The sequence below is a fragment of the Clytia hemisphaerica genome, unplaced genomic scaffold (genome assembly GCF_902728285.1).
Source record: "Clytia hemisphaerica strain Z4C2 unplaced genomic scaffold, Clytia hemisphaerica genome assembly, whole genome shotgun sequence".
Lineage (NCBI taxonomy): Eukaryota > Metazoa > Cnidaria > Hydrozoa > Leptothecata > Clytiidae > Clytia > Clytia hemisphaerica.
The window spans coordinates 1,715,051-1,728,730 of NW_027104297.1; the positions used below are offsets into that span (position 1 = coordinate 1,715,051).

At 33.6% G+C, this 13,680-nt stretch overlaps 1 protein-coding gene across 1 annotated transcript in view; it reads left to right on the forward strand.

Moving 5' to 3' along the window:
* Positions 1-1,227: 1,227 nt before the first annotated feature.
* LOC136817355 (uncharacterized) overlaps positions 1,228-13,680 on the forward strand; it is a 39,116-nt gene continuing 26,663 nt past the window's right edge. The window contains exons 1-9 of the mRNA XM_067073696.1: positions 1,228-1,555; positions 6,527-6,763; positions 6,930-7,060; positions 7,298-7,357; positions 7,637-7,717; positions 7,952-8,311; positions 8,501-8,824; positions 9,031-9,516; positions 9,766-10,155. Of these exons, the coding sequence (XP_066929797.1) occupies positions 1,428-1,555; positions 6,527-6,763; positions 6,930-7,060; positions 7,298-7,357; positions 7,637-7,717; positions 7,952-8,311; positions 8,501-8,824; positions 9,031-9,516; positions 9,766-10,155 (2,197 nt within the window). The 5' untranslated portion in view covers positions 1,228-1,427. The remainder of the gene's footprint in view (positions 1,556-6,526; positions 6,764-6,929; positions 7,061-7,297; positions 7,358-7,636; positions 7,718-7,951; positions 8,312-8,500; positions 8,825-9,030; positions 9,517-9,765; positions 10,156-13,680) is intronic.

Below are 13,680 nucleotides of genomic sequence, written 5' to 3' on the forward strand. Positions count from 1 at the left end.
TTTGGGTATACTCGTGGGAATATTAAGATGAATGAAAAGACATTATCGACTTCATAGTGGTACGCTAATCTCGTTTTGCCTTGGCTCATTACTTTGTCTGCCATTTACTTTCGGTTTTTTTAACTAGATTACCCAGGTGTTTCTCTTTTTTTTTCCTGAATGTCTTTTATTCGGAATTGAATAATCAAGACATGAAAAATGACTATATACAGGGTGTCCCTAATAAAAGTATCGAGTTTGAACATGCGATTGAGTAAAAAAGTTTGTGTGTGTTATCGCTAAAATATAAGAACGTTCTCCATCACATAGGCTCATTACAAAAGGTAGTTACAACGTATAAATTAATCAATAGCCCTTTTTACTATTCCCCTGTTGCATAAATGTACGTCTTTAAAAATCAAAATTAATTCTTTGTGATTGATGTTTTTTAGCATTTCTACCGCTGCCTTGTTTTACTTTTTTATTGTTCCATACATTCCATTTTTATTATTTTCATAGTTTTACATACGACGATTCTTTACAAATAGTTTTAATTGTTGCGTTTTTCTCATGATGATAATTTCGTTGCATTTGTAAACAGGCAGAGTATGTTTTTATTGTTACGTAATGACAAAGAAAAAAGAGGGAGAGCTTAAAATTCAATTTTGTGAATACAATGTTCAAACTCGATACTTTTATTAGGGACACCCTGTATTGTAATCTGTTTTCAATGAATAATCTAAAATGGTACATCAAAGAAAAGCCGCTTTGAATAGATTTATAAAAGATTTCAACGACCATTTAGGTCATTACCGAGACGCTTTCTCTCCATCTGTATCTTTATTACCTTCATGCTCTAATAAAACTTTTTTTGGCCATTTCTACCAAATTTAATTCCCGTCAAAACGTCTTCTTCCCTTAATATTCTGCCCCGTTAAGCGATCGCGCTGGTTACCACGCCCCTTTTTCTCGGAATTTAAGATTGTACTTTCGCTTTCGATCTAGATTGACAGCCTTTGGACGCTGTCGAATCGCCTCGTCTTGGATTTTGCTTGCAAAATTAAACAATGTTAATGGAGCAAAGGCTATAAATATTCCTGAGAAAAGAACAGCGGGTCGTCGTTCTGACACACGACCCGTGGTGATAAGGTGTACCGTCATAACAAACTTCAAGCAGCCCAACCAGAAAGAAGTCGTGACTGGACTTTTTGAGAAGAAAAAAGGTGTACAAATTTCCTCCATGTTTCTGTGGTTTTTGGTCAATTTTTGGGGTCCTGCTTATGTAAGAAAACCAATTTGAATTTTATTTTTAGACAAGAAGTATGGCAAATTGAAAGATTGTCTGAGAAAACACTTCTCAGTGTGAAAACGAAAACAAAACAACACATTAAAAATGTTGATAAGTTGATGAGAGTAGAAAATACTTTTGAACTGTTTGAGGAAGAAAGATGGATGATTCTTTTGAACCTGTCATTGAGATCAATAAAGATGAGTTCACAGATCAAGAGAGGCGCCTCATCCTAGAAGTTGTTGCCCGAGATGAAGATGTTCTTCGACAAGAGAAAAGTAGAATCGAGTAAGAGAATTTTGTTTGTTGATATGGGGTTACTTTTAAAACTCACTCTCAAACTTCTAAACTGATTAATGTGACTAAAGTACCTAAGTCTTAATTATATTGTAAGAATTTGACTGTATATATACCAGCCCTCTTATAAATCTTAAACACTATCAGTATAGCTGTAAAGAAGAAGAAAGAATCAAAACTGTATATATAGTATAATCCCAGGTGGTGTCAATCGAACTGTTTGATTATCGAACTTATCAAACTTAATCGAACCCTATCGAACGATAGCTGTTCGATTACCGAACGCAATCGAACACCTATCGAACCGGGAAAACTTTCGTAAAGTTCGATGACTGTTCGATTATACGATTATAGTTCGATCGCAGTTCGATGAATATGATTGAGCTTCGATCAGTTCGATTAAGATCCATGAAGTTCGATTGGTTCAATTAAATCGATTTATACCTTGCCGCCCAATTTTTTATTTATATTCCGAGGGCATATTGGCGGCCGCCCACGGGCCATTCTCGCGGGCCATAGAAGCATTCGGTGCCTGTGTTTTGAATAAACAACCTCGTAATTTATTTTCTGAAAGGTAAAGAAAAGTAGAATCAATCCAACACAACCATCGAATCACATCGAACTTAAATCGAACTCATCGAACATCAATCGAACAAAGAAAACTCATCAAACTAAATCGAACTTATCAAGAAATTTTCGTAAAGTTCGATAGCTGTTCGATCGGGTTCGGTAATCGAACAGCTATCATTCGATTTTGTTCGATAAAGTTCGATGGTTCGATAACGAAAATTGGTTCGATAGGGTTTGGTTGACACCGCCTGGATAATCATAGTCCGTATAAAAAACACTGGTCTGCTAGAAGCTTATTGTTTTAACTTTTTGTTAGCTTTTTCCTTTATACCTGATCACGTTACCAAGTACTCCTCTTCGGATTGGTTTAAGATTTGATCACATGATCACAAAACGAGCAAAACAAACCAATTTCTCAACGCAAGTTGAAGTAAGAAACAATGGAAAAGAAACAAAAGGCTTCCAGACCGGGGTTTTTTTACACACTACTGTATTCATGCATATGCACCATTGCAATGTCTTCCATTCCACCCAATAGCTGATTGGTTGAAAGTGACGTATTGGCTGCTTTTACGTCACTTCCAACCAATCAGCTATTGGTTCCGTGACGTAATGTCAGAAGACATTGCAGTGGTGCATATCATGAATAACAGACCTTTTCCACCATCTTGAATTGTATGCAAAATTACAGGAACAAAAAAGCCGTGGTTGGATTTAGTTGGAAAATATGCAAAACATTTGCAACTTTACACAAAGATTAAAAAGACAAAAATGCATCTTATAAAGAAATATCATAATTATTAGAACAATAAAAGATAGAATTTCTTAATCCAAAAATATTTACAGAACAACAAAAGCCTTTTAGAAATTTGTTTTTAAAGACAAAGCATATTCTGTTTCCTTCCATTAAAAAATTCCACGAAGACGGAGTAGACACATCAAAATTTCAAAACACGCAAACTGACAAACACATTAATGTTTTGATTTGATCATTTGGTGGCTTTATTCCCAGGAGAATAATTTACTGTCATGTCAGCCTAATACAGTAAGGATTGCTTTTTTACCTTTGATGGTGAATTTTTAGCTTGAGTTTACCTTATTGGAACTAATTTTTGCGGGTTTCAAATTTATCGAAAAATTTGAAAGATCCCTAGGAAAATGAAAGAGATTTGTCCAAAAAAAGGCAAAACCGCGAAAACTAAATCCTGGGAAAATTCCAGAATTGAAAAAATCGTAAAAATTAAAACCTGGGAAATGCAATTTTTTGAATATTTTTTTCGACCGCGAAAATTAGTTCCAATAAGGTATGTTAAACATTATGGTTTTTTGAAGTGGTTGTTCTAAGAGATTCGAGGGAATATAATTATTTTTAGTTTTTAAGAGAAGCAAATTTAATCTTTCTTCTACAAGATTACACTTCAATATAATGTCAAAAATATGCATGTAAGTTTTATATTAATACTTTCTTTTTGCATATGTTTTGCATACTTTCTAGGGGAATTACACCACAGCAATTCGGCCACCATAATTTTTGCATACAATTCAAGATAGCGGATGGAAAGGCAAAAAGGTCTATGCACTAAATGCGCTAAAGAAAATATAGGAGACAGGAAAGTTTTGTCTGGTGTGTAATTTTAAATACCTAATACTTTTCGGTACCTGACATAAAACACTGGACAGTCAGGTGCATTGATAGGGTCTTCTTTATACAAACATCAACTTGCCAAAAAAGAGCACTGTCATCGTTTGGCAATTGTGCAGACCAGTTAAAATAGCCTGGAGATCCATGCTATGGTTCCTTATTTATATGCTTACATAGCAAAATGAATAGCATGGTGGTTGGCAGACGATATCATCCACCAGGATGCAAGTGAAATGTAGCTATGGTACAATGCAGTTGTCACGTTTACATTTGATTTCCAAGTGGATTTTTATCTCTAAGTGTATCAAATAGTAGGAAATATCCCTAATGGATGGGGTAATAAAAGGATTTTTAAATCACAAAATTATGAAAAAAGACTATTCTAATAATAATAATAATAATAGCAAATATATACCTTTTTGGCTCAGCAGCATTACAAATAACTAGAACTAAGCTTTCTAAAATAACGGCCTTAAACCTTTCCACAGTTTGAACGTATAAATTGCACTTTAAAGTGTTGTTGTTTTTATTAGGGCATCCAAATTGCACTCATGGGGCTCTTCTTGTTAAAGTCCTTTACAGCAGAATTCCGAGGTGAAATGTTTTTTTAAAATTCCTGGATTTCCAATACAAAAGTAATTGAAACTCAGGGTTCAAATAAAAAATGGTGTGGAATTTCTGTAGTATTTTGAAAATTTGATTGGATTTTTGTCTGAAAATTCTTGTCATCCACCCCCCTATATTGGATTTTTTTTTAAAGGCCCATTGTTTAATATTTTCAAATTCTATTTTTGCTTTATTTATATACTTGTAGAAATGAGCATTTCTGTTTTCAAAGTTTTTCTTTCATTTTATTTTTTTCTACAGCTCGATTCTTCTCTGTAAAATTTTAGATATGTTGTTCGCGTGTTTGAAGTGCAACACTATCATGTCATTTCATTTTAGAGATAAACAACAACAAAATAGCTGTAAATAATAAGAAAATTTGTTATTTTGATTCACTAAACAGCTTGAACTTTGATAAGAGGAAAACTACTTTCAGAAACAATTCCTATTTTGATTGATATCATTCAATATCATTAATAGTAAAAAGAAGCAGGTAATTGATGAGATTGTTCCCTTCCTGTAGCTTTAGGAAATGTTTTTTTTTTTGCAAATCACTGCCAATTAAATTGGCTTGTGATAGTATTTATTTTCTGTTTGTTAAATTGATCTCATTTTGTTTACTTTAACAATCTTCCAAGTATCTGATTTTTTAAAGACACTTTAAAGGACCTTCTTAAGACAAACAAAGCATGATCAGTCATGCTTGCAACATTCATGAACAGGAATTTCTCTTATCTAATTTGTGGTCAATAACTTTTTAGAAGATGATATTTTTCTCTTTTATAGGTCATCTGTTAATGTAAAACGGATTAAGAGATTTAAACTATAAGTCAAAATATATTAGACAAATTCTTAACATTATATTACTATAAAGACCTTCAAATTCTTAAATCACAGAGAAATTTCAAAGGACTGATAAGAAAACAAGTTTTAAAACTTAAAAGAATCTGTTTATTTTGTACATTCATTATCTTTAAACAATCATAAAACATTTTAAAATTGAAAACTGTTATAGTGTTAGCTTTGATACCTTGGTGTGATATAACTATTCCTGCAGCTTCACCTTTACAAATTTCACACTTTTTTCTTATTACAGTTTAGAGACAGTTTTTCACCAACTACCAAGGTCAAGTTATCAGATTTTTCCACCAAAAAAACTATAAGTAGCTTTGAAAACTCAAGAACTTAGTCAATAGGCTCTAAGAGGCATTTATTGTTGTTTTAAATACACTGCAATGCAATATATATATATACAATGTCCTTTACCCTCAAAACTGTGTTGAAGAATTTTCCTTGAGTTCCTGGCCTATAACAATAATGTTAAAATTATTTTTAAGCTTTTTTGGCACCTCTTTTAAACACATCATTTTAAATTCAATTTTATTACCTTTTTATGGTCATATAATTTGCTCAAAATTTTCCAATTTGTTAATTTTAATGTAACTTCTAGTTGAGTTGAACTCTCATTCATCAGAAGAGTGCTTGACCAATCGGAATTGGAAGCATATATATTACTGAATGAAGTTTTGTGTTTTATTTCAATACTAATAGTTTCACGCCGTGGAGACGATCATCAGTTGAAAATAAAATTTAAAAAACTAGAGTTCGTTTTAAATATTTACAAAGAACAATGTACTGGCTTCTTTTGACAACAATCAATTAATAAATTAATGTTAATGTATCGGGTGACCCACGAAAAAGTTCAGACGTTTCCCGACGTCTTGAGGCCGAACAAATGTGCCAAAGTGCTTGGAGTTTTGATATTTAGAATATAGATATCCAAACTTAAAATTTGAGCTATCACTTTTTAAATTTGACAAACTTGTTCTCTGCTTATGAGCTTTTAAAGTCAAAATTCACTTTTCGAAGGTCACCCGGTACATTAACATTAATTTATTAATTGATTGTTGTCAAAAGAAGGGTTTTTAATGACCTATTGTTTGATTACATTTAGATGGCCTTATAATGAAATGATCAAAACCTTATTCAACTTAGGATCATGAGATATCAAGTATAAAAGTATACATTAGCCCTGGCATTCGAAGTTCACTCTCCAAAATAAACTATTAAGATTATATTACAATGCACTTTGCAACCTTAAAATTATTCTAACACTATCAGCATGCATCTTTTACATATTTTAGACATTTGCAAGATGAGCTACAGCAACTTGAGGAGAAAGGAGTACCAGAGGAAGACGAAGCAACATGCGGTCGCATCTGTCGCCGGTGTCGTTCACCTCTTGGTTTAGTGCTCAACTCTGGTGCACTATGTGTCAGCTGTTCCAAAACAGTTTGCAAGGACTGCCGAGTGGAAACAGGCATCCCTTCAGAGGACAATACAATACCAAGTTGGATCTGTACTGTTTGTGGAAAAATTAGGTAAAATAAAACATTTATTTCAACAAAGATTATTCAAGACCGAATATACTTATGCTTTAAAATACACAATACTGTAAATACATGTTACAATAGTTTTGTGGTGATCATTTTAGTACCTTGAGTCTCTGCCCAATTTAATCTTTTATTTTACTCTTTCATTCTAAAGGGAAATAAGAGCAGAATCAGGGGCATGGTTTTATCAGACCACAAATACAGAAAGTGATCCTGAAATTGTCAAGAAGAAAAAGAAGAAAAAAGCTTATGGAAGTTTTTTGATGAAAAAGGTTTTCTCAAAAGGTATTTTCATTATTGGTGGTTCAATATTCTAAGGTTTTATCTTTAAGTCTATAAATGCTACTAGTTGATACTGTCAACAAAGAGAAACTTCTGGAGCAACACTGTTTTCTGAACTACTTTATTTAACTCATTTTTCATGCAGCTTAATAAAGTTTTACAAAATCATTTTATGATAAGCATAAAATGTAATAGTCTCTGTTTTGGAAAAATTCATTTGTTGTAATTTCTTTTCTTTAGTCAAAAGATCTGACACTGTTATATACAAAGACCCCGACTGGAGTGAAGTTCTTCATAAAGGTAAATATTTGACTTGTATGTAATCTCTTTTCCCCAGAACACTTTCTCAGGCAAAATCAATGTTTTAATCTAATTTAGCACGGGAATGTTGTATCTACGTGTTCCATGCATGTAGAAAGTTATGATAACATGGACTATAAATGTGTGCAAGTTGTTCACTTTTTAAATTTTTGTTTGGACATTAATGAAAAAAATAATTTCTGGTCTATTTAAATGAAATACAGCTTGTAACACTGACCGTCTCCTCCATCCATTTCTCTTCTCTTTTTCATTTTCAAGACACGATAGCTGAAGAAGATGAAGACAATACTTATTTAGTCGTTAGCCCTTCCTCATCAGGCACTATGAATGTAAAAGAAGGTAACGATTCTACTGAGCCTTCCTCTACCTCCAACGGAGGACAATTTGTAGTAGCCAGTAGTGAACCTAGCACATCACCCCACCTAAATAGATCATCATCGACTGTAGACGCACACACATATAGCACTTCAGATCAAACACCCCCTCCAAAACCAAGCCAAGGCTTGACAGAAGACGAAAGAAATACACTCCTTAGTATAGTTAATCACAATTCTCGACCTTCTTCTCTGGAAGTTACTCACGAGGAACTAATGAAGCAGGATACTGCTGAACTGGACAATGTTGAAATAAAGTTGCAAAGTGAAGAGATTGAAGTGCACCTTGTTGAGGATGAAAAACCAGAAGACGAACAAGAAGCAATTCAGGAGGAAGAAACTGAGAAGCCATCTCAAGCTTCCATTTATTACAACCCTGGTGACGACGACTCATCATCTGATGAAGAAGAATCTCAATTAGAACAAAATAATGAGATTTCAAACGAAGATGATGAAAATGGCGAAGAGTTGACCTATGAGACAGAACAAGTTGAGCCAGAAATACCTGTTGCAGATGAGCTCTCAATCAAAGAAGAAACACAAGATGATAGCCTAAAAGGTGATTAACTGGGTCCTCAAATAGAACTTTCTCACCCTGTTTATCAATGGTCAAGTGTCTTTTTGTCTAATTCTCAAACTAACTTGCACTTTTTATGTGTGTGTTCTTTTCTTCTAAAGTTTGTAACCTGTCATTAGTGAAAGTGTTTTGATGTTTTGTGTGTAAACATAAATTGTTACTTTTTGTCAGATATAGAATCCACAACAGTTGCTAATGTATCTGACAGATCTGAGGAGACTATTGCTACATTTGAGCTGAAACCAGAAACAGTTAACATCGACCAGGATGTCAGTGAAATTATTGAGGAGAAAACTGAATTGAACCCATTTGAGCTTATCGATGATAAAGAAATAGATGACAAGATAGAATCATCAACACCATCAACTTTGGCTGAATCCAAATCTACTACTGCTGTTTCTGAGAACACTGACATCGTGGTTGAAAAGACCATCAACATGAATATTGAAAAATCAGAACTGCCGACAATCATTATTGAGGATGATACTGGGAAAGGTGGAGTTCAGTAGATAGTGCAACTTAGAGCTTGCTATTTTCTTCTCTTATTATGCTATTAATCACTTATTAGATGTAGTTTACTAACGTTTGACTGATTTAACGATTAGCATGCACCATTCATCTATACATGACACTTTTTTTCAGTTTAGCCAGTTTTGAGACTGGGAGTTCAGTTAAAACAGTATTGTTTCATTTAAACTCAGTAGGAGATCAAGAAACAACTGGCAGCGATGTTGAAAATGAAGATATTATACAAACACCAGGAGATAGGACATCTGTTGATGAACAAGAGGTTGTGGAGAAACTTGATTCCGGAGATGAGGAAATGGCAATGTTTGCTAACGAAACTTCAATATCCACACAAGGCGATATTTCTTTGGCCCTTGATGAAGAATATGTCGAAGATAAATCTTTCAAACCAAGGAATAAGGTTATTGATAATGAGTCTAGTGAAAGTGACATGGACTTGTCGGTTGATATTGATTTCATCTCAATGCAGAAATCAACCGACACTAAGGAATATGGATTTGTTGCTCATAATGATCTAGACTTGAAGGATCTACGTAAAACATTTGTGAGATCAAAAAATATCAAGTTTAGCAAATTGAAAACAGAAGAACGTTCAGACAGTGGTACAAGTGATGACTCATCCTCTGCAGAATCTGATAGTGATGTTGAGATAATGCAAGGTACATTTTTTGTATTGATTATATTTTCTCGTCTGTCATACAGACGTTCTTGCAAAGTACTATATAGATCATGGTTGAAATATTTGGTATACAATTTAATCCTGCTAAGAATGTTTGAAATAATTATAATCAATCAGGAAAAGTTTTATCTGGTCTACGTGGCACAAAGTAAAGAAGTACTCCATGATATCTGATATTCTTCCCAATAATTTTAACAGGGCATTAATTGAGATATTATTTTGTTTTCAGTTGTCCCTACACGAAAAGATTCTTTCGAAGAGGAGGTCTCCATTTTCCACCACACACTTAATAAGAGTGATCACACTATGGAAAATCTTGAAGAAGAAAATGTTCTCCCGAAATCTATTTCAAAAGGTGTGAGAAATTCTCAAGATATAACTGGAAATGATGAAGAAAACATTCATTTGCTGAAATTTGATTTCTCAAAAATGAGTAAACCATCTGAACAGAAGGAGCTTGACGACACAGAAACCTTGGACAACAATGACCTTGAAACATTTATTCAGTCCATGTCCAAACAAAAATACAAAGAAAAAAGAAGCAAAGTTAAGAGTGAAGAACACAGCGACAGAGAATCAGTTTCTTCAATTGAAAGTGACAATGAAACAGATCTTGAGGGTGAGCCACCTACCTACCTATCCTGACCTGTCAATCATTATGCTTTGCTGAATGGAGCTAATTACATATTGATGAAAAACTAATGATTAACTTGAGTATAGACCGAGACAGAGCCCTTGTTTTAAGAAATTATATTTACTTAAATGTTTTTATACACACACATATTTTGGATTTAGTTTATAAGTCAGTTCAAAGCTTCTAATTTAGTCCATAGTCAAAAAGTAAATGAATTATAATTTGAAGATCAAACATTACTTACAGCAATAGTTGAGTTAAAACAGTATTGTTTCATTTAAACTCCGCAGGAGATCAAGAGGAGAAACTTGATTCCGGAGATGAGGAAATGGCAATGTTTGCTAACGAAACTTCAATATCCACACAAGGCGATATTTCTTTGGCCCTTGATGAAGAAAACGTCGAAGATAAATCTTTCAAACCAAGGAATAAGGTCATCGACAATGAGTCTGGTGAAAGTGACATGGACTTGTCGATTGATATTGATTTCATCTCAATGCAGAAATCAACCGACACTAAGGAATATGGATTTGTTGCTCATAATGATCTAGATTTGAAGGATCTGCGTAAAACATTCGTGAAATCAAAAACTATCAAGTTCAGCAAATTGAAAACAGAAGAACATTCAGATAGTGGTACAAGTGATGACCCATCCTCTGCAGAATCTGATAGTGATGTTGAGATAATGCAAGGTACATTTTGTTATAGTCCTGATCGTGTTTTCTCGTCTATTATCACAGAAGTTCTTGGAAAATGCTTTATAGTTTATGTGACTGACTGTAGAGGTCCAAAGTTGAAAAACGTTGACAATAGTCTAATTTAATTTTAATCCGCTAAGAATATCTAAAATTATTATTATTAAATTGGCAAACGTTTACCAGTACTCCATGATCTATAACTGAATATTCTTCCCAATAATTTTAACAGAGCATTAATGAAGATGTTATTTTGTTTTCAGTTGTCCCTACACGAAAAGACTCTTTCGAAGAGGAAGTCACCACTTTCCACCACACACTTGACAAAAGTGGTCACACTATGGAAAATTTTGAAGAAGAAAATGTTCTCCAAAAGCCTTTCTCAAAAGGTGTGAGCAATTCTGAAGACAAAAATGAAATCAATAATGAATCCATTCATTTGCTGAAATTTGATTTCTCAAAAATGAGTAAACCATCTGAACAGAAGGAGCTTTATGACACAGAAACCTTGGACAACAATGACCTGGAAACATTTATTAAATCCATGTCCAAACAAAAATACAAAGAAAAAAGAAGCAAAGTTAAAAGTGAAGAACACAGCGACAGAGAATCAGTTTCTTCTTCAATTGAAAGTGACAATGAAACAGATCTTGAGGGTGAGCCACCTAACTACCTATCCTGACCTGTCAATCATTATGCTTTGCTGAATGGAGCTAATTACATGTTGATGAAAAACTAATCAATAACTTGAGTATAGATCGAGACAGAGCCGTTGTTTTAAAGAAATTATATTTCCTTAAATGTTTTTATACACACATATATTTTTGATTTAGTTCATAAGTCAGTTCATAGCTTCTAATTTAGTCCATAGTCAAAAAGTAAATCAATTATTATTTGAAGATCAAACATTACTTACAGCAGTAGTTGAGTTAAAACAGTATTATTTCATTTAAACTCGGCAGGAGATCAAGAGGAGAAACTTGATTCCGGAGATGAGGAAATGGCAATGTTTGCTAACGAAACTTCAATATCCACGCAAAGCGATATTTCTTTGGCCCTTGATGAAGAATATGTCGAAGATAAATCTTTCAAACCAAGGAATAAGGTCATCGACAATGAGTCTGGTGAAAGTGACATGGACTTGTCGGTTGATATTGATTTCATCTCAATGCAGAAGTCAACCGAAACTAAGGAATATGGATTTGTTGCTCATAATGATCTAGACTTGAAGGATCTACGTAAAACATTTGTGAGATCAAAAAATATCAAGTTCAGCAAATTGAAAACAGAAGAACATTCAGACAGTGGTACAAGTGCTGACCCATCCTCTGCAGAATCTGATAGTGATGTTGAGATAATGCAAGGTACATTTTGTTATAGTCCTGATTGTGTTTTCTCATCTATTATCACAGAAGTTCTTGGAAAATGCTTTATAGTTTATGTGACTGACTGTAGAAGTCCAAAGTTGAAAAACGTTGACAATAGTCTAATTTAATTTTAATCCGCTAAGAATATCTAAAATTATTATTATCAAATTGGCAATCGTTTACCAGTACTCCATGATCTATAACTAAATATCCTTCCCAATAATTTTAACAGAGCATTAATCAAGATATCATTTTTGTTTTCAGTTGTTCCTACACGAAAAGACTCTTTTGAAGAGGAAGTCTCCACTTTCCACCACACACTTGACAAAAGTGGTCACACTATGGAAAATCTTGAAGAAGAAAATGTTCTCCAAAAACCTCTCTCAAAAGATGTGAGCAATTCTGAAGACAAAAATGAAATCAATAATGAATCCATTCATTTGCTGAAATTTGATTTCTCAAAAATGAGTAAACCATCTGAGCAGAAGGAGCTTGATGACACAGAAACCTTGGACAACAATGACCTGGAAACATTTATTAAATCCATGTCCAAACAAAAATACAAAGAAAAAAGAAGCAAAGTTAAAAGTGAAGAACACAGCGACAGAGAATCAGTTTCTTCAATTGAAAGTGACAATGAAACAGATCTTGAGGGTGAGCCACCTAACTACCTATCCTGACCTGTCAATCATTATGCTTTGCTGAATGGAGCTAATTACATGTTGATGAAAAACTAATCAATAACTTGAGTATAGATCGAGACAGAGCCGTTGTTTTAAAGAAATTATATTTCCTTAAATGTTTTTATACACACATATATTTTTGATTTAGTTCATAAGTCAGTTCATAGCTTCTAATTTAGTCCATAGTCAAAAAGTAAATCAATTATTATTTGAAGATCAAACATTACTTACAGCAGTAGTTGAGTTAAAACAGTATTATTTCATTTAAACTCGGCAGGAGATCAAGAGGAGAAACTTGATTCCGGAGATGAGGAAATGGCAATGTTTGCTAACGAAACTTCAATATCCACGCAAAGCGATATTTCTTTGGCCCTTGATGAAGAATATGTCGAAGATAAATCTTTCAAACCAAGGAATAAGGTCATCGACAATGAGTCTGGTGAAAGTGACATGGACTTGTCGGTTGATATTGATTTCATCTCAATGCAGAAGTCAACCGAAACTAAGGAATATGGATTTGTTGCTCATAATGATCTAGACTTGAAGGATCTACGTAAAACATTTGTGAGATCAAAAAATATCAAGTTCAGCAAATTGAAAACAGAAGAACATTCAGACAGTGGTACAAGTGCTGACCCATCCTCTGCAGAATCTGATAGTGATGTTGAGATAATGCAAGGTACATTTTGTTATAGTCCTGATTGTGTTTTTTCTCATCTATTATCACAGAAGTTCTTGGAAAATGCTTTATAGTTTATGTGACTG